At 40.2% G+C, this 22,255-nt stretch overlaps 1 protein-coding gene across 7 annotated transcripts in view; it reads left to right on the top strand.

Moving 5' to 3' along the window:
- Positions 1 to 9,813: 9,813 nt before the first annotated feature.
- LOC127572673 (sodium/potassium/calcium exchanger 2-like) overlaps positions 9,814 to 22,255 on the top strand; it is a 193,961-nt gene continuing 181,519 nt past the window's right edge. For 4 of the 7 annotated variants that reach the window (XM_052020181.1, XM_052020180.1, XM_052020179.1 and 1 more), the window contains exons 1-2: positions 9,814 to 9,950; positions 11,573 to 12,709. In XM_052020181.1, the coding sequence (XP_051876141.1) occupies positions 11,765 to 12,709 (945 nt within the window). In that variant the 5' untranslated portion in view covers positions 9,814 to 9,950; positions 11,573 to 11,764. Of the gene's footprint in view, positions 9,951 to 10,565; positions 10,690 to 11,356; positions 11,408 to 11,572; positions 12,710 to 22,255 lie in introns of those variants that run through there. The other 3 variants (XM_052020176.1, XM_052020182.1, XM_052020177.1) reach the window with 3 other exon arrangements.

Genomic DNA, 22,255 nt, shown 5'->3' with positions numbered 1-22,255 from the left:
CGTTAACTCTGATGAGTTTATCTCTGTTCCCAGCTTTCACCATGATGAGGCCTTGGGTGTTAGAATCATAGATACCTTTTCGAGCACTGAAGAACCCACACAGGCCATGCTGTCAGTGAGTAACTGAACCACCTGTGCTTTCTGCATCCATTATCTGTTCTCTAGGTCCTGGGTTTTCTGCTGGATTGCTTTCTTGAGGTGCCTGTAAAATGATTTTTTTCACTTGAATAAAGGTGGAGCTTCCCATCAAGAGTGGCTTTTGTTTGCTGTTAATTAGATCCTTGATGTCTTGGTCAATGTCCTCAAACTATTACTGTTAGAGAACAATCACATCTTGTTAGAGAAGCCAAGAGTCTCTTCAGAGATGCCAGTTATGGTGGGCCAGAACAGCAAGCATGTAGCTATGGACACTTTGTGGCTCCTCTCACAAATCTGATGAACACCTAATTTCTTTTTTCTGGCATGCATGTTGGAATAATTTGTACCCACACTTAGATATTTCCTATCACCGCTGTCACTCCTTACTCAAGTAAACAATTTTGGCACCTCCATCTTTGCAAACTGTTGTTTTATCCAAAACTCTCTTCCCTTTTTGAATGTCTAAATCTACTCATCCTTTCTAGAACATCCCATTTCCATCTTTCCAATTGAATTTTTGAACCTATCTCAATCCTAAATTAGTCCTTGGCCAAGACATCCTCTGTAGCATAATCTTGGTGCCTTTTCTTCTTACCTTCAACCTCCTTACAGCTTTTAACATGGCTGAGCACATGATCTTCCTTCAGTAATGCTCCTCTTCTTGCCAATCCAGTTCGAGTTCATTTGCCTAATCCTACTTAACATATCTGATCATAGACAAGGCATTTAAACAATAGCTTCTCTTCCTACCACAACACGATAACTGCTGAAGGCTCCTTCTTTGACACCAGCATCATGTTGACATCGTGAGAGCCCAAAGTCTTTAATTGCACCCTAAGTCCCTCTGCCTTGTCACCGCTTCTCCTACTTTAAGAGTACTTCTATTCCAGTCTGGTATCTCCATTGCCTTAGCATTTATTTTTGTCTAATTATAAGAGAATTATATGTTCTGTTTTTGTCATATTTTATCTGCTTTAAAAGGCAATCCATAATTCCAATATTTTGTTGCCATTGTCTGCTAATTTATCTTGGTGATACACTTAACACATATACGTTATTGATGCACACAGATTGAGTAATTCCATGCAGAAGTGCTAAAGAGAACAGTAGTCAGTATATTGAATGAGCTGCCAGAGGAAGTGGTTGAGGCAGGTACATTAACAACATTTAAAAATGTACTTGGACAGGTACATGGATAGGAAAGGTTTAGAGGGATATGGGCCAAATGCAGGCAAATGGGACTAGCTTAGATGGGAATCTCGGCCTGTTTCCATGCTATGTGACTCTATGACTTTAACACATTATATACCATATCATGCTACAGAAATACCTCCCATCTCTAAAAAATGAGACTATCTTGTAAGTGCTGGTACTGGTGCTGTTTAAATGCAACTTATAAGACTAAGCAATGTTCTTTCAAGCAAGTTGTATTTGTAACTGGGCCTGGTTGATTTCGTTTTACTTAGGTTTATCAGGCATCCAATCACTTTAGCAATTTTGAAAGTCATAGAAATTGCCTTAATTTGCGTCAATGGCCCTAGTTAGGCAGAACAGGAAAAACAGCAGAGGGCAGCACTTGAAGGACTGCTCACACTTGAAGCACTTGTGAGCAGTTTATCAATTCCCACTGAGACCAGGTGTATTCAGTGTAAAATTGTAAAACAGTCCAGGAATCAGCATAGCCTCAGGAGGCTGAGATCATGTAAGGAGCTCTCCTAAATGCAGGATGAAACCCTGCAGGCTCTACCCATGACCAATATACATTAACATTGAGATGAAAAACACCATGGCCCTCAATGTTCTTTCACATAAGCACTGATGATGTATGCAGTGTCTTCCAGCTTGATGTGCACAGATGTATCATGAAGGTAACGCATGTCTTATTTTGCTCATCCAACACTTTTCATCAGCACAATGAATCTCAATAGATACACTGACCTTCTGCATGGTGTAATTTTGGACCTGGTGCCCAATACATTTCCTTGGCACTCTAGAAATATTGTGTGGTCAACATGCAGCTGAAATGTGATTAAAACAGCATGTGTACACGAGTGAATGCTTGGAGCAATGTCTTAATTTTAAGGCACCATTATTTGGAAAAGAAGGAAGATTAAACTAAGGTTGAAGGAACATGTAGGCATGATTGATGGCATATGTTTCATTAGCTGCAGGCGGAAGCAGAATGCAAAGATGATGATGCATGTGGAATTACAGGGATGATCACTACCCATTTGATTGGAACCTTATTGCAGCAGTTCTAATGTCTGCAGCAATAGGGTGTTGCTTTGAGGGGACGTTACAGTACAACCTTCACCAGTTTCAAGAATAAATTTGTCTACTGTATGCTGCATAGCTTTGCTCTGTGCATCAGCTCTGACAATTTAAGCACCACAGATATTAGCAAGGATGATGTTGCAGGGTATACTTTTGCTGAATCCAGTTACAACACTTGTGCCAGATGGGATGACTGATTCTGTTCTTATGATTGATTTCTACAGATGTTTGGTACAACTGAGCACCTTTCCACAGCATCTCAGAGGTTACTTAAGAATATATTTTATTGTTCTATGTCTGCATTCACATATAAGCCAGATAATGTAAGGATGGCAATCTTTTCTCCTAAAGGAACCAGATAGGTTTATCTTTAGGAGTTTCAATGGAGTTTTGTTTTATTTCGGGGCTACTAACTAAATTTAAGTTTCCCAGCTGCTGAGGTAGAATTGTAATTTATGTCACCAAAACATTAGACTCTGCATTACTGCTCCAGTAATTTATACTGAGCTAATGCACCCAACTGCAGGTCACCATGCCCAGTACTCCTTATGTATTTTTGTGAATCAGAAATGACTTTCCTTCGAGCCAGTGTTGGTCAGGTTTTGATACAACCAAGTAAGCCAACTGGACAATTCTGCACAAAATTATATGGCTGTGTATTGGACAGACTGCTCTTAACAATTTTTTGAACTAAAGTGAAAGTAAAATATTGTTTATCTGATGCTTATGAATTTCTTTCTGAGGGAGCAACCTTCCTCAGACAGGTTTCTGTAGGCAGGCTTATTGATGAGTAAAACTATAGGTCTGGAAGGACGATCAATTCTGTTTGCTCCATCATTCAGTAAGTTCGTAACTAATCTTTTACCTCCCTTTCCTGTACTAACCCATTATATCTTGATTCCCTTTATATCCAAAAATCTATTGATCTCTGTCTATCACACAGTGATCAAATCTCCACAGTATTCTTGGTAGAAAATTCCAAAGATTCACTAACCTCTAATTGAAGAAATATCTTCTCTCAGTCCTGAATGGCCAATTTCTTGTTCTGAGTTGCTGTTTTGATCTAAAGCCTCCCATTAACTATGGCTCGATCACTTTTCCTGTTGGGTTTTACTGGTTTAAAAGAAGTACAGATTTTTTTGTAAATTCTGTATTAGTTCTTTAAATGTAAGCCATTATTATATTACTGTTATAAATTTTAACGTAGTTTCCCAATTTACCAGAGCCAGCTCGCATCTCATGTCTTCAAAGTTTGCTTTATTCAGTTTTAAGCCTCTGGTTTCAGATTGAACGAAATCACTTTCAATCTCAATATAAAATTCTATCATGGTTGGTAGAATGAGATTAGATGGGAGATGAGGAAAAAATTGTTTCACCCAGAGGGTGGTGGGGGTCTGGAACTCACTGCCTTAAGCATATCTTAAGGGTGTATTACCTTTGTGAAAATCGGTGGAGGGAGCTGCAGGATGACCAATGAAATGCTGGAAGGTGGGATTAGGTTGGGTAGCTCCTTTGCAAGCAGCATGAACTGGTTGGCCTCTTTTGTGCCATAAATTTTCAATGATTCTATGGATGGTAGCAACTGAACTGGCACAGATAGCCTGAGGTGTGAATATTCCATCATGGTAAAACCAGTAGTGAGCCCAATTCAGCAGGCAGCTGAAGTGCTAGCATTGCATGGTATTCTCAGTGACGTTGCCTGAATGTGTGCCTAGGTGATTGCTTGTTGTATAAATCCATAACTTGATGTAAGAGCAGGTCAGAGGTTAGGTACCCTATGGTGACTGACTCACCCGATGCCCCAAAGCCTTTCAGCCACCTACAAGACACAAGTCAGGAGCATGATGAAACACTCTCCACTTGCTTGGATAAGTTCAGCTCCAACACCATTCAAGAAGTTCAACACCATCAAGGACAAAGCAGCTTGTTTAATTATCGTCCCATGTAGCACACTAAGCAGCAGACCATAGTTATATTGTATATTTTCTACAAAATGCAATAAAGTGACTCACCAACGCTAGTCTAATAGCACCTCTCAAATTTGTGATCTCTGTCACCAAGACAAGGATTTCAGGTGCATGGGAAAAACAAACTGCTGTTCCTTCATTGTCACTGGGTGTAAATTCTGGAACTTACTTCACCAACAGCACTGTGGGAGCACATTCAGCAGAAAGACCATAGCAGTGCACCACAGGGCAATTAGGGATGAACAACAAATGCTGCCCATGTCAGGGACATCTAGTTTCTAAAAGTAAATACATTTATAAACATATCATATAATATAAATATTAGATACTACCCTCATTGATGGTAAAGCCATTATCTTTGCTGGCCTCAAGATCTTGCATATTTTCCCTGAAAACGATTTCCACTATAATCCTTGGGTCTATTTCAAGTGCTGGGAACTTAAAGTCTGTCAAATATCATTTGGTCTTCCAAATAGATGAGCATATATGCACAGAAGCTGTGTAAAGCAGCAAGTGTCCAAATTCAGCACATTTCATGTAGCATTTTTTAAAATTTGTCATCCTTTGAGCTATTCACTATAGGGGCTCCCCAGGTTGTGGAAGACCTGACTTAGGGAGAATGCAAGCTCTCCCATAAATTTTTTTAAGAATTCTTCAAGATAGGAAAGTTAGTTACAGAAAATGTAAACATCTTTAGGAGTTATGGAATATAGATGTCAGCTAGTTAATTCAAAAGACAACCAGTCTTCAAACAAAAGTGTTTGCATGTAACCTCTCTGTCTTTAAGAATGCAGCTGCTGGTTCACAGTGGGAGGCCACTTAAGAGATTTGCTTTGGGAACTGACAAGGCAGTCTTTTCTACTGACAGTTGTAAAATACTTTATCAAATAATGGAACATCCATTTATACTTTAAGACCATTAAAACTAGCCATTGGATGTGAGACATTCTGATTCTGTACCATTGTAACCACACAAGGGAAGACAAAAAATAAAAGTCCATATTAATTCAGCCTCATTGAAATTATTCATTTCTGACTTACAGGAAAATCAGTTTATGGACAATTTTAAGGAATGGATCCCTTGTGTAACCCAGGGACTGCTTGTATTTGAAACAGTTATAAGAATTCCTGCACTGCAGAGAAATTGCAGCAGCTTTGGACAGAAAACTTGGTCATCTCAGAAATGCTTTTATACGCATTATCATTCATGGAAATTACTAATTCCTCAGTCTACTTTATAGTTGTACTGCACTGGTTAATTACTTCATCTAGCTTCCACATAGAATCGATCTGGGTGAGATGCTTATCAGCATTAATTTTCCTTTCATATCACTTTATGGCAATTGCTTGTCGTATTTTCATTTAAGTGTAGTCTAACCCATAATCAAACTATTATTGGCTCAAATGTTTGACAGGAATTTTTAAGATAAGGTAAGATAAGAGATCTTTATTAGTCACATGTACATCAAAACACACATCGAAATACATCTTTTGCATAGAGTATTCTGGGGCAGCCCACAAGTGTCATCATGCTTCCGGCGCCAACATAGCATGCCCACAACTTCCTAACCCCTACATCTTTGGAATGTGGGAGGAAACTGGAGCGCCCAAAGAAAACCGATGCAGACATGGGGAGAACGTACAAACTCCTTACAGACAGTGGCCGGAATTGAACCTGACACTGTAGTAGCATTATGCTAATTTGTTCCTACAATCTAAAATAACACAGCAGTGTCATACAGAGAGAATGCAACAATTTTGGAAAACTCATTCATTGTATGAGAACATAAACTAAAGCAGTCTGTTCTAGTTTGCTGGGTGGGTGTTAGCCCCATAACACTATTTGAAAATCCTTCTCTTGCTCTGTCATAGCTAATATACTACCTCAATTAACATTGGATAACTTCCCTGCTTTTCTTCCCTATAGTGGTGTGGATCAGGAAGGGTAGCTAGGGTTGTCGTTTAACATCTCTTCCAAAGTACAGCAACATTACTTTTGTTAGCCCTCTACCTGACATTTGAATCACGTCAAATGGGTTTACAAGAGATCATTGATTAACCCAATGATTTCCTTCCATGACAACTAAATCATCAGTCACAGTTTATGGGGTACATCTCAAAGGAGATAACCTTCCATTATTTAATCCCAGAGTCCATGGTCTCTGATCATATATCCTGGCACATGATCGAGGTATAAAAAATGAGCCAGAATTCTCAGGATAACTTTCCTGCTTTGATTCCAAATACTTCCATAGATCTTTAACATCTGCCAGGAAGTGTAACTAGGCTATGACTTAACATCTCATCCGAACTTCATTAGCACAACACTCCCTTGGTAATTCATTAAAGTATAAGCCTAGATTTTTTTCAACCCAAATCTTCGTTTGGGATTCCACCTCATAATCCAACCCTGAGGAAAGAATGCCTGTCACTGAGTCACACTGCACTACAAAAGAGTCAGTAATGATCGGTTAGAACAAATGTCAGTGGTTGAGGTTTGTGGTTACCTTTAGGTTTAGGATGTATGATTAAGAGTTATAAAGTACTCTTGACACTTCCGTTTTCAGTAAAACTGTGTTTTATTAATTCTTTAATCCCTTGAAGACAAATCACAGAACAAGCTCATGAAGTGTTAATTCTTCTTCTGGCCCAAGCCTGATTTCTTTACTTCTATCCCATTGCTGTATGGCTCACAGAAAAGGACATTAGACATAGTGGGTCTTGAATTCTAGGTGATTCCAGGTATTACCCTGGTTATTCAAGGAGCATGCAAGGCATTACAGACAAAAACATTTCACTCTCTTGCACCAGTTGGCAACACAAGAGACTGCAGATGCTGGAATCTGGAGTGAAAAACAAACTTCTGCAGGGACTCAGCAGCCCAAGCAGCATCTGTGGAAGCAAAGGGCTGGTCAACATTTTGGGTCAAGACCCTGCAGCAGGACTGGGAGTGTAGAGGGGAGATAGCCAATATAAAGTGAGAGGAAGGGGTGAGACAGGGGCTAGTAGGTCATAGGTGGAATCAGGTGAGGTGAGGGACGATAGGCAGATGGAGCCAGGTGCGGGGGGGGGGGAGTTGAGAGTCAGAGGCTGGTGGGTGATGGGCGGAAACAGATAAGGAAAAAAAAGGGAAGCAAGTGGCTTAGGCAGATGAAGCTGGGTGGGGGGGGGGGAGGCAAGGGGAAGGGGAAGGTAGAGACAGAGGCTGGAAGGTGATAGGTGGAACCAGAGGGACGATGGGCATATAGAAGCAGGTGGAGAAGGATAATGGATCTAGATTATCTGATGGTGGAGCCAGATGCCAAAGGATCAGTTGGCACCTGACTCCACCATCACTATTCCCTATAGTGACATCTACTGTATATCCTCCACTTCATTGTCCAGGTCCACCACAGGGGTATGTCCTTGTCTACAACCTTGCCTTGCAGAATACATGGGGAACCCCGGTGGAGGGCAACCTTATAATTAAGTAGATTCGCAGAATTCAAGGTCACTTATTGTTCGAAGCCATGTCTACATGGAGTACAAGTGGTCGAAATCCCTCTTCCACTATTTAAAGAGCAGCTCTGTCATCTACTTCTACCTCATGCTGCTCTCCCAGTCTTTGAACACTGGGAGACACAGGGTGTGACCTGCTCCTGGATCTGGCCAAGACACCAGATCCAGGCTGCTGTCCATGAACAGATCATCCACAGCTATGGTTGTGCCCAGGTGTCCCTGGAGATGGAGTACCACTTGTCCACCTGCATACACAAGTGCAACTGTTCCCAGTGAGCAGTAGAGAGACTAGAGTGCATCTTCAACTCTCAGGACAAGGATTTGACTTACTTTAAGTTTTCTTTTCCTGCCCAATAAAATTATTTTTCTACAAATCACTATCCATGAGTAGGGGAAACAAAATAAAGATCAAAGCTTTCTATAAGGGCAGGAAGAAAACTGCTTGAGAAAAAAATTTGCAACCACGACCAGGGCAAATTTAGTACAATCTGCAAAATGTGTTTCCATGTTACATATTACATTTTATCTAGCCTATTTCACAAGCTAAAGGTACATTCTGAAACTGTATTTAATCAAAATCTACTTTTGCAAAATGCTTTCCTTTAATTGAAATACTGGAAGATTTAACAGATTGTTAAAATTTAATGTTCAAAATAATATTTTCTTCCATTGATAAATGCACAATTCATTATACGTTAAAGTAGGGTTTAGGGCTTATTTGCAATTTTTTATAAAAGTACACCAAATTTTATGGTACTGTTCATATGGATAAAGTAACATTGGTGGTATTTGTTCAATGGTTTGTCCAAATTATTTGCATTTTAAATAGTTTGTAACCAATGCATTTGACACATTGTCCCTCCTCACCCGGGAGCAGATTTCTTGTGAATGTACAATATATACTGACACTGGTCACACTTCCCTTTTCATGCGCCTAATACCAGTTGACAAAATGCATTCAGCAAATAAAAATACAAGAGAAAAACCTCGGATGAATCGAGGGGGAGCTGTAGAAATACGCGTGAAACATTGGACCCACCGCTTTGCATCCCATGACCATCTCATCCGCATTCACAGAGAAACAATTATCTATTAATAAAACAAGCTGACTTGGACAAGTTATCTAATCAGCAGCCGTTCTGTCGCTGCAGGATAATAGATTGCTAACCACAGTTGATGCAGTGTAGTCAGCAAACAAGAACGAGTTTGATCACGTTAAGTTTTGCCTGCAATACTGCTTGGTGGTCGGCAAACATCGTAGGAATGCGCAAAACGTGCCATAAATGATGGCACACGAGTATAGCAGATATAAACTTTTATAAACCCCAACTCGTTTACAACCAACGACATCACACATGAAGTTGACAGTATTGTTTTATTAAACAGCTGTTTTGTAACAGCAGGTTATGTTGACACCCACCGAAAGATCTTTCGATTGTGTTCAATTCATTGAGAAGCATTTTCCAGTGGATTTGACGCAATATACGCCGAGCATCTCCTCGTGAAATCTTCCACTGAGAATTCTCTGTGGCTGGATCCTCGATCGCGGGTGAATCTCCGGGTGCAGAAACTCACTCCAAACGACTTTCAGTTTCATAGAAATAACCCCTAGTTCCCTCTGGAAATTAGCGCTTAAAAAATCATTCATCTATTTTGCGTTGTGCATTCAAATATACCGCGTTGGTAACCATGACTACGGTTTATGTGTAAAAGACCAGCCTCTCGATTATCTGATGCTTTATCCTTAGATTGGCCGAGAAATAAAGCTAAATGGCGAAAGAAATATATATTTTAATGTATAAATACAGACACATATAAAATGGTGCTCACGTGGTACACCAGCGTCTTAAACTAAGATTATGTCTCTCTCTCTCTTCCTCTCCCTTTCTGTGGTCTCCCGAGGATGAAACCTGCTGGTGAAGGAGGATGAGTCTGACTGATAGTGTGTGTGAATCCTGCCTGCTACCAGTGTCCCGGAGCTCCTCCTGATGGCTGCAGCGCAGCAGCGGTTCAATGTGAAGAGGACAGTGAAGAGACTCAGCATTCGAACTCAAACTGCTGCTACTGAACCCGGTAAGCCTTTTTATTTCTAGTGGAAACTCTGTGAAAACGTACCAATTCGCATCTATATGAAAACAATGCTTGATGCATTAGGATTTGCACTACTTTAAGAATAAAATTTCCAAGTCAAATCAAGATTTGCAAGATTGTTTTCACGAGTAGTTATCTGTACACAGGTACAGATTTGGAGAACATTATAAGCATCACCTGTACGTGTTAAAACCGCATTTGGGGGAGGTGAGTGCCACTGTTGATCAGAGCCTCGGAGGTATTCAAAGTAGGCAAGGATTAACAAATGTACTGCAGAACACATTTTCATGTGTGTCGTGTCTCACGCATTTTAGCAAAAGCTTGCAAACGTTACTGTGAAATGTTAGATGAACCGCACACAGTTCGCTGGCTATTTACCTGATTCATTTTTTTAAAAATATGATCACCAAAAACCCTTTCCATTCTATCAAGGGACTTAAGGCTGCGGACTTTGTTCTTTGACACCAAACTGTTTCTTGAATAATTATCCCGCAGTGAATCGGAGCAATATTGCTGAAATTCACAGTTTGATTTGTACCTCCCCTGCGCTTCTGATCTTTCGTCAAAGACAAAAGGGCAAGGATCCCTTTAATCTGCCGTAATTTAAGACTATAATCAGATTGCCGCTACTGGGTCGGACCAAATCTTAATTGAACGCAAACTAAAAGAGCTAATTGTAATTGTCGGCGGTTTCTTCTCCCTATCTGCTCGTTGACACTGGGTAGGAGATTACTCGCTACCTACCGGGGGGGCTATAAGTACTTAAACGTGAATTTAAATTACGGACTGCGGCTGCTTTCATTCCTTCTTTTCCAAAGACCCCGTGAACTTGTTGTTGGGTAGGGTTTGGTAGGGTTGGGTAGGCTGCAGTTCCACGTCAACATTCCCGAAACTAGGACTGAAATAACCGACCTGTTTGAAACCCATTCATTGTATTAGTGCATATGCCCCGGAGGAGGTCGGAGACTGGGCAGTTCCGGCTGTCCCAGGTGAATATCTCCCCTTTCCTGCTTGAGGGAGACCAAAGACGGTGCCATCTACACCTTCGGAGACACCGACCCAACCAACACCCACCCATCCGTTCCCGTTTAGCGATGACCATCTTTCCACACGCCCTTACAGCGAGGCGCAACCTGTGTCTCTGGGTTTTAAAAGTATGAAGGAGCCCCTTTCCTAAACGATGTGGAGACAACCCGCTCTCCCACTGTGACATCGAAATGGGAGAAGGGTCATAATAGAATGAAGGAAATGAAGGCCATTGCAGTGGACCTTGGTCTCGCCCCATCTCCTCTTACCAGCAGGGGTCACTGGACTGTGATTAAAAGCCAGAGCCTCGGCAGATTATTATTTTCCTCTTTCCCCTCCCTTCCTGCTACTACACGAGAGGCAGACTTCACCCAGAACGTTAGGGAGTAAGACTGCAGTCCTCGCAGCTCCTGGTAACGTAGCGCAAAGACAAGTCTTGCTGCATGTTGAAGTAAATTTATCATTGGGTTAAATCCAACTGTGCATGTCTCTTAAAATTTATAAAACTGCCTAATGTTATAATCGCCCATTAAAACTCAATATATACAGGTATTTACATTTTGTTTTATGTTTTGTAGGACGTTAAGACTCGCATCAATTCCGCCACCAGCAGAATACAAGCTTCGTTTTAAAATATGATTTGGCTTTCATACGACTTTCTTCTCAAAATCATGACGACGGGTAGTGAATGAAGAATTCTGCAATAAACACTCAACGTTAAAAACAAATTAAAAAAAAACTTTTCCCATCAAGTCGAGAAGAGACCAGCCATGAATTCAAAGAACTCGGGTGCTGAAGTTGTGGAGACGGGCCTGTGCTGCGAAGGGCAACAACTTTCTCCGGATGCCCGGTTTCTCCGAAAGCACAGGTACCAGGCCAAGAGGAAGCTGAGGCTGTCGCGAGTTGTGGGCTTTTGCCTCGGTGTAATGGCTCTCAGCACGTTCTCCATCTTATTCAGTGCCTTCGCCTGGACATCAACCAACTCAGCAGAACCACAGGTCCAACGCAGAACTCTACTGGGTTTCGAGGAAAAGCAGAAATTTTCCAAGGTTCAAAATTATACCCCCAGGTCTGAACTTGCTCTAAGGTACCAAGTGCCGGCAGCCCTGACCTCTGAGAATAATGCCACCAATTCTGGAGAATATCCTAGAGAGATCTTTTCACTGGAGGAACGAAGGAGAGGAGCTATCATTCTTCACGTCATAGGCATGATTTACATGTTCATAGCCTTAGCCATTGTGTGCGATGAGTTTTTTGTACCGTCATTGACAGTAATCATTGATAAACTGAAAATATCGGATGATGTGGCGGGGGCAACTTTTATGGCAGCTGGTGGCTCAGCCCCAGAACTCTTCACTTCTTTAATAGGAGTTTTTATATCTCGCAGCAACGTTGGGATTGGGACCATAGTGGGTTCTGCAGTGTTCAACATCCTGTTTGTAATCGGGATGTGTGCTATATTCTCCAAAGAAATTCTGCACCTTACCTGGTGGCCACTGTTCAGAGATGTGTCCTTTTATATTCTTGACCTGATTTTGCTCATAGTTTTCTTCCTGGATAACGCCATCTCTTGGTGGGAGAGTGTGATTTTGTTGGCAGGCTATGGAAGCTACGTGATCTTCATGAAGTTCAACATTCAGATTGAAAAGTGGATGAAAAAGAAATTAAACAGGAACAAAGTGGTAGAGGCGACTGCAACAGACGGTGACGAAAAGGTACGTGTGGTTTTATTTTATAAATTGATTTCGGGTAAAAGGAGTAAGGAATGGCTGTCCGTAATCTCAAAGGTCCTGTGTGCTGGGGAAAAAAAACTGCAGATGCTAGAAATCTGAAATAAAAACAAAAATGCTGAGAACTCTCCACAGTTCAGACAGCGTCTGCAGAAAGAGAAACAGTGTAAATGTTAAAGGTCAAAGATCCTTTGTCAAACATGAGAAAGGGTCTTGCATGGCTATAGTTGCTAATAATTATTTGGACACTGGAGAGAGAAGGACTGAACATTTAATTGAAAGATTCTTCAAATGGACAGCAGACATTACAACACAATCAAGTCTCTCATATCCATATTGTATGTATAATATAACAGGACATTTTGAAGCATATCAACTGTATTTATAGATGGACTAAATCACTGGGTGGAGGAAAGATATTTTGGCCTAAAGCATTTTAGATAAGCTCTATTCAGCCCATGCAAGACTAAGCTGGCAGCACACTTACTATGTCATTTCATGAGGTCTGTCTTGCTTTAAATTAAGTGTTCTGATTCTGGTGCATTGGTTTGTGCTGTTACCTAAATAAAAATGAAGTTCGATTTGTAATAGTAAGAGCATAACTAAAATTGAAAACGTTGCATCAAATTGCCAGTTCGTAGAAGTTGCCGCAATTTTAACCAGTTAGTTTATATATTTGGTATGGATCCAAAAGCTAGGTCTGCTCTGAATAATTAGTTACAATTACAGGAATCTAAATTGAAGCACTCCGTACAGTAGGTTAATTGTAATTAGTACATTTCTTTAAGAACACTTACGCAATACATTTATGAAATCAAATCTGAATAAAGGGGGCTGGGTGTTACTACACAGGACTGATTGATCCCTTGATGTCCACAGCATTAATTATCATGGGTTAAGTATAATGGCACAGGGGTAACAGTAGAGAGCAATCAGTTTCCAACAAAAGTTTGAGAAGATGGCAGGAGCTCTGTTCTATCCATTGCACCACATCTGAAGACTGCTTGGTATTGTCTTTGTTTCCCATAACTGATCCATTTCTTGCACAGAAATTTCCAAGTGTACAATTCACAGGAAGTAAATAAGCCTAGTTTCCAGTTTTTACTTTCTCTATTACTTTAAAATAATGCTTAAAACATTTATAGAGGTGTATCTATCAAAATTCACCTCAATGCTCACCATATGTTCTTCTTAAAAAGGTTTATTAAATTATACCTGATTAGATTGGAAAAGTTCATGTACAAAATGTCTTTTCTGAAGCCATCAAATGCACAAGGCATGCAATGGTCACTACGGTCTGCCAGGAAAGGAAATTATCGGAGCTCATTTCCATTGGGTTTTCTTCCACTATTTTAATTTTGCAGTATTTTTTGTTTTGTTTATGGCATACCATTATGTTAATATTTCTATTCTATTTCTAATCTTTCCTTTCTCCAGCCTTTGGTTTCAGCTTTCTGTTCATTATGATGATGCATTGAAGGAAAGCAATTGCTCTTTGCTTGCAACTTTGATCTAACAAATAACATTGTGATTACTAAACTGGAGAATCATGGGAGTAAGCCCAAATCTTGCCATAGTGCAGAACCAAGCTCCCAAACCTCTCTTAATTCTCTAATTTTGCAAAGATGCAGAGCAAGTGTGTATACAATCGAGTAACACAGTATGAAAAATGAATACTCTACAGTGGTTGGAGCTGAGTGACGCTTAAATCTGTAGGATCCATTGTGACAGATAAAGATCCTTGTGATAGATAGCAGCATGTGCCAACATTTCATTGGCATTCGTTCTATTGGTACTCCTGTACAACACAAAAGAACGAGACAAGCATAGGAGTTAGATTTATTTTGATCAATGCTAATTATCAAATGATTAATATATAAACTTTGCAGATGGCACAGTAATAACTGGTTTGTGGATTGTGTGGCATATACACCAAAAGAGCAGAAATGGTTATTTCTTTTCTCCTTAGCATTCTGATACAGTCTCCTAAGATGTCATTAGTATTGAGTACTAACATCTAATCTCCATCATTAAAAGGAAAATAGTCATTTTGATCTCTGCAATTTGCATATACTCTGTGGAAGTAAACTGTGGAAGTAGAAAATGTTGTAATGAAGGCCAGCCACCCTGACACTTTTGTAGATGTGCATATTTTGATTTAGTATGAAATGGTCTTATCAGGAGTTATCAGAATTGTTTGCCATATTGCTAACGTTATGACAGCACCTAAAATATTACTTTGATAATACAGAATATATTCAGGCCGTATTATATAAATGTAACACATCTGGAAACACAGTAAATTAGCACTTAGTGTATCTTTTAGATCTACATTTACTTTATAAATAACTGACAAAATTTGCAGAGGTTCTGTGACTTGAAAATATATATGTATTTTTCCTTAATTTTAGCTTTTGCGATAATCCTGCTAGTTAAAAGACTCGTTTTCCAAAAGTTTTCAGGGAAATGAAACTTTTAAAAAAAAGAATTGTAGTTTGTCCTATCGCAATTTTTGCATTCTGGAAATCATACATCCTGTTGTATTAATAGTTTTGCATGCAGTTTTAGGTGAGGTACTTTCCTGCCATTTTTTTGTAGTGATGTTAAATGTGGAATATGTGAATGGATAAGTAGTTAACGCTTGTGGAGCAGGTGGATAGTGGTAGTGACTTTGATTACAGTGTCATATTTGGTGTATGGGAATAATTGCTTAAGGCTATGTTTTGGCTTCCATCTGGGTTGCAGCAGCTGTATTTGTGGTATCGAAAAGGGAAGCTAATTGTTTGTTAAATTGCATCTTCTAATTTTCCTTTTCCTCTTATAGATAAATGTGTCCCTTGACCATACAGCTGAGGTGAATAGCTCCCTCTGAGGAATTACAATATAAACTCTCATCCTGGCTCCTGCATGCACTGTGCCTTGTGCAATTCCAGACCATGCCATGACAACATATAGAAAACTGAGTTTGACGAAGCAGATCAGTAATTTACTCATTAATATCTTTCCCTTTTGCTGATCAGCAAACCTTGCATTGAATGGAAGCTGAATTTAGTTCTGATGCTTAGGGGCAATTAACTATGCTGCATTCATGTTGATACTTCCAACTGAGCACTTGCAAGATGATTATTGTTAGTCATTTATTATTTGGGGTTGCGTTGCAACCCTTGTCCCAATATACAAACAAGTACAACAGTTTTTCTTTAATCTGGTTTTCTGGTCCTACCAACTTTTCTAGTTTGGCATCTTCTGTAAATACTCTTCTTTAAACTGTTCTACTAGTCATGAACCTTGATACTCCAATTTTTCATACCACTGATTTGCACACAGTTTGGTAGGAAGAAACATTGGTTAGTGGATGGGAGTCTGTTCAGAGCTCTCACGATCCAAAAATGTGAATCAATATGACTCTATCCCACTTTCTGAGAATTTGATACATGCCTTGTAATTGGTGTTTCCCAGACATGTACATTAACAATCAGACACTCATTGTTGAAAGTAGTACAACATATCTGGTGAGGCTAGAGGCATAATCTCCAAAACTTTGAACAAAACTGTATATACAGTGAGCTTTTGCAAACAATGTACCTCCTGTGTGCAGTAATGATATGGTATAAGTGCAAATTTATTTCTGAGTGCATGCGAATCATTAGCTGGGTGCTACTTTTGCTGCATTAACTATGAACTTTAGTTTTAACATCAGTGAGAACTTTGCAGCAGTGACGGGTGAGGGGGTGTTTGTGCAAGGTCAGAGACAAAGATTAAGTGAATTTGAGAAATGGATTTTGAAATTTATAGCTTCCTTAAGGGCAACAAACTGAGTGTGTGAGGCACTGTCTAATGTTTATATGTTTAGAAGGCTTCCTGTTTACTGGAGGCACTTGTGAAGCACTGTCTGAATGCTCCTGATCTAATCTGACTAGATCAAATGTTTTTTTTTAATCTTTAAAAATCAATGATCTATAAGTCGTGCAGTATCTGAACATAGGTTTAGAATTGTCCATGTTAAACTCCATGTGTAATTGCTGCTTTTGAAGTTTATGCTGAATTACTAAAATGTTCTCCTGAGGGTTTGAAAAATGTGATTGACAGTTTACCAGCATCTGCTCAGAAGAGGTTCTGGTTGCCGCTGTTGCTTAGTGATTAATGCTGGAAAGGAGCACAGAACGGGTGGTATGAATCTTAGAGTTACTAGTTAAAACCTAGTGACTGAGCAAATTTAATTTAAAACTGCTATCAATCTGTTGCATATACATGTTCAAATTCGCCACTTTGTTCATAACTTTTGTCTTTGGCTTTTTCACATTGCTTTTTCAAAATGTCCAGTTGCTCTTTTACATTGCCAGGACTTGTTCATAATTGCCTGAATATTTGTGGTACAAGATTTAAATTCATTTATTGGAAATTTTATGAATGCCTTGAACATCTTCACAATATACAGTGGTTCAGTTTACATAGAAAAGACATAGAGATCTGTTAATATTATAAAACAAAAGAATGAAGATGTTCTTTGTCAATATCTTTATAAAAGTTTGCTAGTGCTGCTTTGGGGGGGTATGGGGTGGTTTTAAACTAGAGTTGCAGGGGGGTGGGAACCAGAATGGCAGGGCAGCAAGTGGAGAGGCTGTGAGGAAAGTAGATGTTAAGACTACAAGCAAAGATGGAAACCGAAAGGTTGAGCATGGTGGGACTAATGCTCTGAGTTGCGTCTATTTCAATGCAAGGGGTATCGTAGGTAAGGCAGATGAACTTGGAGCGTGGATCCATACGTGGAATTATAATGTTGTAGTCATTAGTGAGACCTGGTTGCAGGAGGGACAGGGCTGGCAGATCAATGTTCTGGGGTTCTGTTGTTTTAGACATGATAGGGGAGATATTACTCATCAGGGAAAATGTCACGGCAGTGCTCAGAGAGGACATACTGGACGGCTGGACTACTGGGGCAGTTTGGGTGGAACTGAGGAATAAAAAAGGATGACCGCGTTAATGGGACTATATTATAGACCTCCCAATAGTCAGCAAGATTTAGAGGAGCAAATTTGTAGACAGATAGCAGACAGTTGCAGGAAATACAAAGTTGTGATAGTAGCTGATTTTAGCTTTCCACATATTGACTGGGACTCCCATACTGTAAAAGGACTGGATGGGATAGAGTTTGTCAAATGTGTTCAGGAAAGTTTCCTTAATCAATATGTAGAGGTCCCAACTAGAGAGAGCACGATACTGGACCTCCTGTTAGGGAATGAGACAGGGCAGATGACAGAAGTGTGTGTAGGGGGACACTTAGGGTCTAGTGATCATGATTCCATTAGTTTCAAGGTAATTATGTAGAAGAATAGGACTGGTCCTAGGGTTTAAATTCTAAATTGCAGGAAGGCCAATTTTGAGGGCATCAGAAGGGATCTGGCAGGCGTGCATTGGGATAGGTTGTTTTCCAGCAAAGAGGTGCCTGTTAAGTGGGAGACCTTCAAAAGCGAAATACTGAGAGTACAGAATTTGTATGTTCCTGTTGGAATAAAAGGCAAGGCTAACAGATTTAGGGAACCTTGGTTATCGAAGGATATTGAGGCCCAGATAAAGAAAAAGAAGATGGCGCATATCAGGTATAGGCAGTTCGGATCAAATGAGGTGCTTGAGGAGTATATGAAGTACAAGAGAACACTTGAGAGAAATCAGGAAGGCTGAAAGAGGACATGAGGTTCTTCTGGCAGACAAGGTAAAAGAGAATTCCAAGGGTTTCTATAGCTATATTAAGACCAAAAGGATAGTAAGGGACAAAATTGGTTCTCTTGAAGATCAGCATGGTCATCTATGTGTGGAGCTGAAAGAGATGGGGGAGATCTTAAATTAATTTTTTGCATCTGTATTTACTCAAGAGACAGATACATAGTCTATAGAACTGAGAAAAAAGAGGAGTGAGGTCATGGACCATATCCGGATTACAGAAGAAGAGGTGCTTGCTGTCTTGAGGTGAATTAGGGTGGATAAATTGCCAGGGCCTCGTGAGGTTCCCCTCAGACCTTGTGGGAGGCTAGTGCAGAAATTGCAGGGGTCCTGGCAGAGATATTTAGAATGTCCTTAACCATGGGTGAGGTGCCGGAGGACTGGAGGATAGCTAATGTTGTTCCATTGTTTAAGTAACGTTCTAAGAATAAACTGGGAAATTATAGGCCGGTGAGCTTGATGTCAGTTGTGGGTAAGTTATTGGAAGGTATTCTGAGGGACAGGACATATAAGTATTTGGATAGACAGGTCCGGATTAGGGATAGCCAACATGGCTTTGTGTGTGGCTGGTCATGTCTAACCAATCTTAAAGAGTTTTTCGGGGAGGTTACCAGGAAGGTTTGATCAAGGGAAGGTGGTGGATGTCGTCTGTGTGGAATTTAGCAAGGCCTTTGACAAAGTCCCACATGGGAGGCTGGACAAGAAAGTTAAGTCGCTTGGCATTCAGGATGAAGTAATCAATTGGATTCAACATTGGCTATAGCAGAAGAAGCCAGTGAATGGTAGTAGGTGGTTGTCTCTCTGATTAGAGGCCTGTGACTAGTGGGACCATTGTTGTTTATCATCTGTATTAATGATTTAGGTGATAATGTGATAAGATAAGATATCTTTATTAGTCACATGTACATCGAAACACACAGAAAAATACTACTTTTTGCGTAGAGTGTTCTGGGGGCAGCCCGCAAGTGTCGCCACGCTTCCAGCACCAACATAGCATGCCCACAACTTCCTAATCTGTACGTCTTTGGAATGTGGGAGGAAACCGGAGCACCTGGAGGAAACCCACGCAGACATGGGGAGAACGTACAAACTCCTTACAGTGGCCAGAATCAAACCCGGGTCGCTGGCGCTGTAAAAGCATTAAGCTAACCGCTACACTACCATGCCTGCCCGGTAAACTGGATCAGCAAATTTGTGGATGACACCAAGATCGGGGGCATAGTGGACAGCAAGGAAGGCTATCAAAGCTTGCAAAGTGATCTGGACCAGCTGGGAAAATGGGCTGAAAAATGGCAGATGGAATTTAATGCAGACAAGTGTGAGGTGATGCACATTGGGAGGACAAACCAGGGTAAGACTTGCACAGTGAATGGTAGGGCACTGAGTTGTACGGTAGAACAAAGGGACCTGGGAATACATATCCATAATTCATTGAAAATGGCATCACAGGTAGATGGGGTCGTAAAGAGAGTTTTTGACACATTGGCCTTCGTAAATCAGGGCATTCAGTACAGGAGTTGGGATGTTTTGTTGAAGTTGTGTAAGACGTTGGTGAAGCCAAACTTAGAGTATTGTGTGCAGTTCTGGTCACCTACCTACAAGAATATCAATAATCTTGGAAGAGTGCAGAGAAAACTTACACGGATGTTGCTGGGACTTGAGGACTTGAGTTATAGGGAAAGGTTGAATGGATTAGGACTTTATTCCCTGGAGAGCAGGAGAATGAGAGGAGATCTTATAGAGGTATACAAAATTATGAGGGGTATAGATAGGGTGAATACATGCAGGCTTTTTCCTCTCAGGTTGGGTGAGAATAGAACTAGAGGTCATAGGTTTAAGGTGAAATATTTAAAGGGAATCTGAGGGGAAACTACACTCAGCGGGTGGTGCGTGTGTGGAATGAGCTGCCAGCGGAAGTGGTGGAAGCAGGTTAAACTGTAACATTTAAGAGAAGTTTGGATAGATGCATGGATGAGAGAGGTATGGAGGGCTATGGTGTGGGTGCAGGTAGATGGGACCAGGCAGAAAACCAGGCTGGCATGGACTAGATGGGCCAAAGGGCCTGTTTCTATGCTGTAGTGCTCTGTGACTCTATAACATTACAATCCTGAAATTTCTTATTTCTGGTGTGCTGCAGCAGACAATTAAGAACAGGCCAGCGTTACCAAATAAAATAATTTGATATAAATGCTTAAGTTGTATGCAGAGAAAGAAAGAATGAATGTTTTGGGCCAATAACCTCTCTTCAGAGATCAGTGTTTTTCATCTTGATTCCCTTCCTTCACTGCTGCATTTTTCATAAGATTTTGAATTCAGATTTCCAGCATTGTCTGTGCTTTTATCATGAATGATATTAAACCATTTGAACATAAGGATTTATCTAAAACGTACAGCAGGACACTCATCACCTAGAAGAAAAACGGACATGTGAAGTGTAACTCTTCCTCTAATATTTTGGTTCCTGAGTTGGCTTCCGTAACGTGGTCAGCACTTTTCTTTATTTGCATCCCAACAATCATTTTTATTCGAATTTAAAGTTCAAAGTGTTGAGCATTGAGTTATTAATTTTTTACTTACACCTGTTGCTGCTTGAAGAAAATATGTATTGATGGCTTCCGTAGGGAAATACAATTCCCAGCATGTTTAAAATAGGCAGTTGCTTATATCAGTCAAAAAATTCTAATTATCCATTTACTTCATCCATTTTAACACATGAGTGCTCTCGTGTATTTTGGGCAAAGTGCAAGTCATCTTACCCGACTGTCCCATTTAGCTTCTGAAGACTGAAGGGTGCAAGATATTTGAATCTGCTTTGAATACAAGAAGAAATAAGTAAATAACACCTTTTTAACAGACTGGGAGTATGACGGAAGGATTTGATTGAAGCAAATTTAAGTATTTTTAAATGACAATCTTCCTCCAAAACTTGGATAACTGAAAGAGGATTCCTCGCATTAGAGACAGACCAGTGCAATATATTTTCAGTGAATTGGTGGCTATAGACCATCAGCGGCAATAAGTAGCCCAGACTTCCAGCAATATCAGGCTTTTGGGTTTTTATTTAATTTTAATAATGATACTGGTGTTTATCAGTCATTGAATACTGTTTGCATGAATGGCTTTTGTATTAGCAATGGGGATTGGGCTCTAATTTAGTCAGTTTATTTGCACCACCATTGATTGTAAACACATTAGAAATGTCCATGTGGACTTCCAAATACTTTACATCCTGCAGTCTTCATTGTCTAAATGGGGCAGTCAGATAAGACAATCAGTGCTTTGCTCTTCACATTTTGACAGATTTTAACAATACGTTTGATATTTATAGAATTATATCAATATGTAGAATTATGAGTACTTGAGGATTATCTATACTCAGAAGTCAGGGCATCACCAAGCTAATGACAAGGAACAAACAATGTTGAGCTGCCTGAATATTGGATGAATGGGTTCTCAAGTATAAGTGCTTCAGAGCCACCTGGAGTTACTTTTCCCTCTGTTTACTGCTTTTATGCTCAGGGTAACTTAAGCTTGGAGTCGCAAGGTGCAGCAGCTGTCAGCATCAATTGGGATGGGTGGAAGTGAGGGAATTTTCCAACCCAATGAGACCGGAATATTTGATCAGTGACTTCTGTAGCCTAGGGACTGTTTATGGTGTCTTCATTCTACTGTTCAGCTTGTATAGACATTCTTCTTGCTACTTCTGCCGGGGCAGGGTGCTTACTACTTCTAAAGCCTCTGCCACAATTGGAGTTTTGGAAGAACTAGTGGCAGGTAGGTTAAATGTTCCTTTCAGCTCCTATAGATGGT

The sequence above is a fragment of the Pristis pectinata genome, chromosome 7 (genome assembly GCF_009764475.1).
Source record: "Pristis pectinata isolate sPriPec2 chromosome 7, sPriPec2.1.pri, whole genome shotgun sequence".
In the NCBI taxonomy this organism is placed as follows: domain Eukaryota; kingdom Metazoa; phylum Chordata; class Chondrichthyes; order Rhinopristiformes; family Pristidae; genus Pristis; species Pristis pectinata.
The sequence above is the reverse complement of the archived record's forward strand: the minus strand, read 5'-3'. Positions and strand labels throughout refer to the sequence as shown.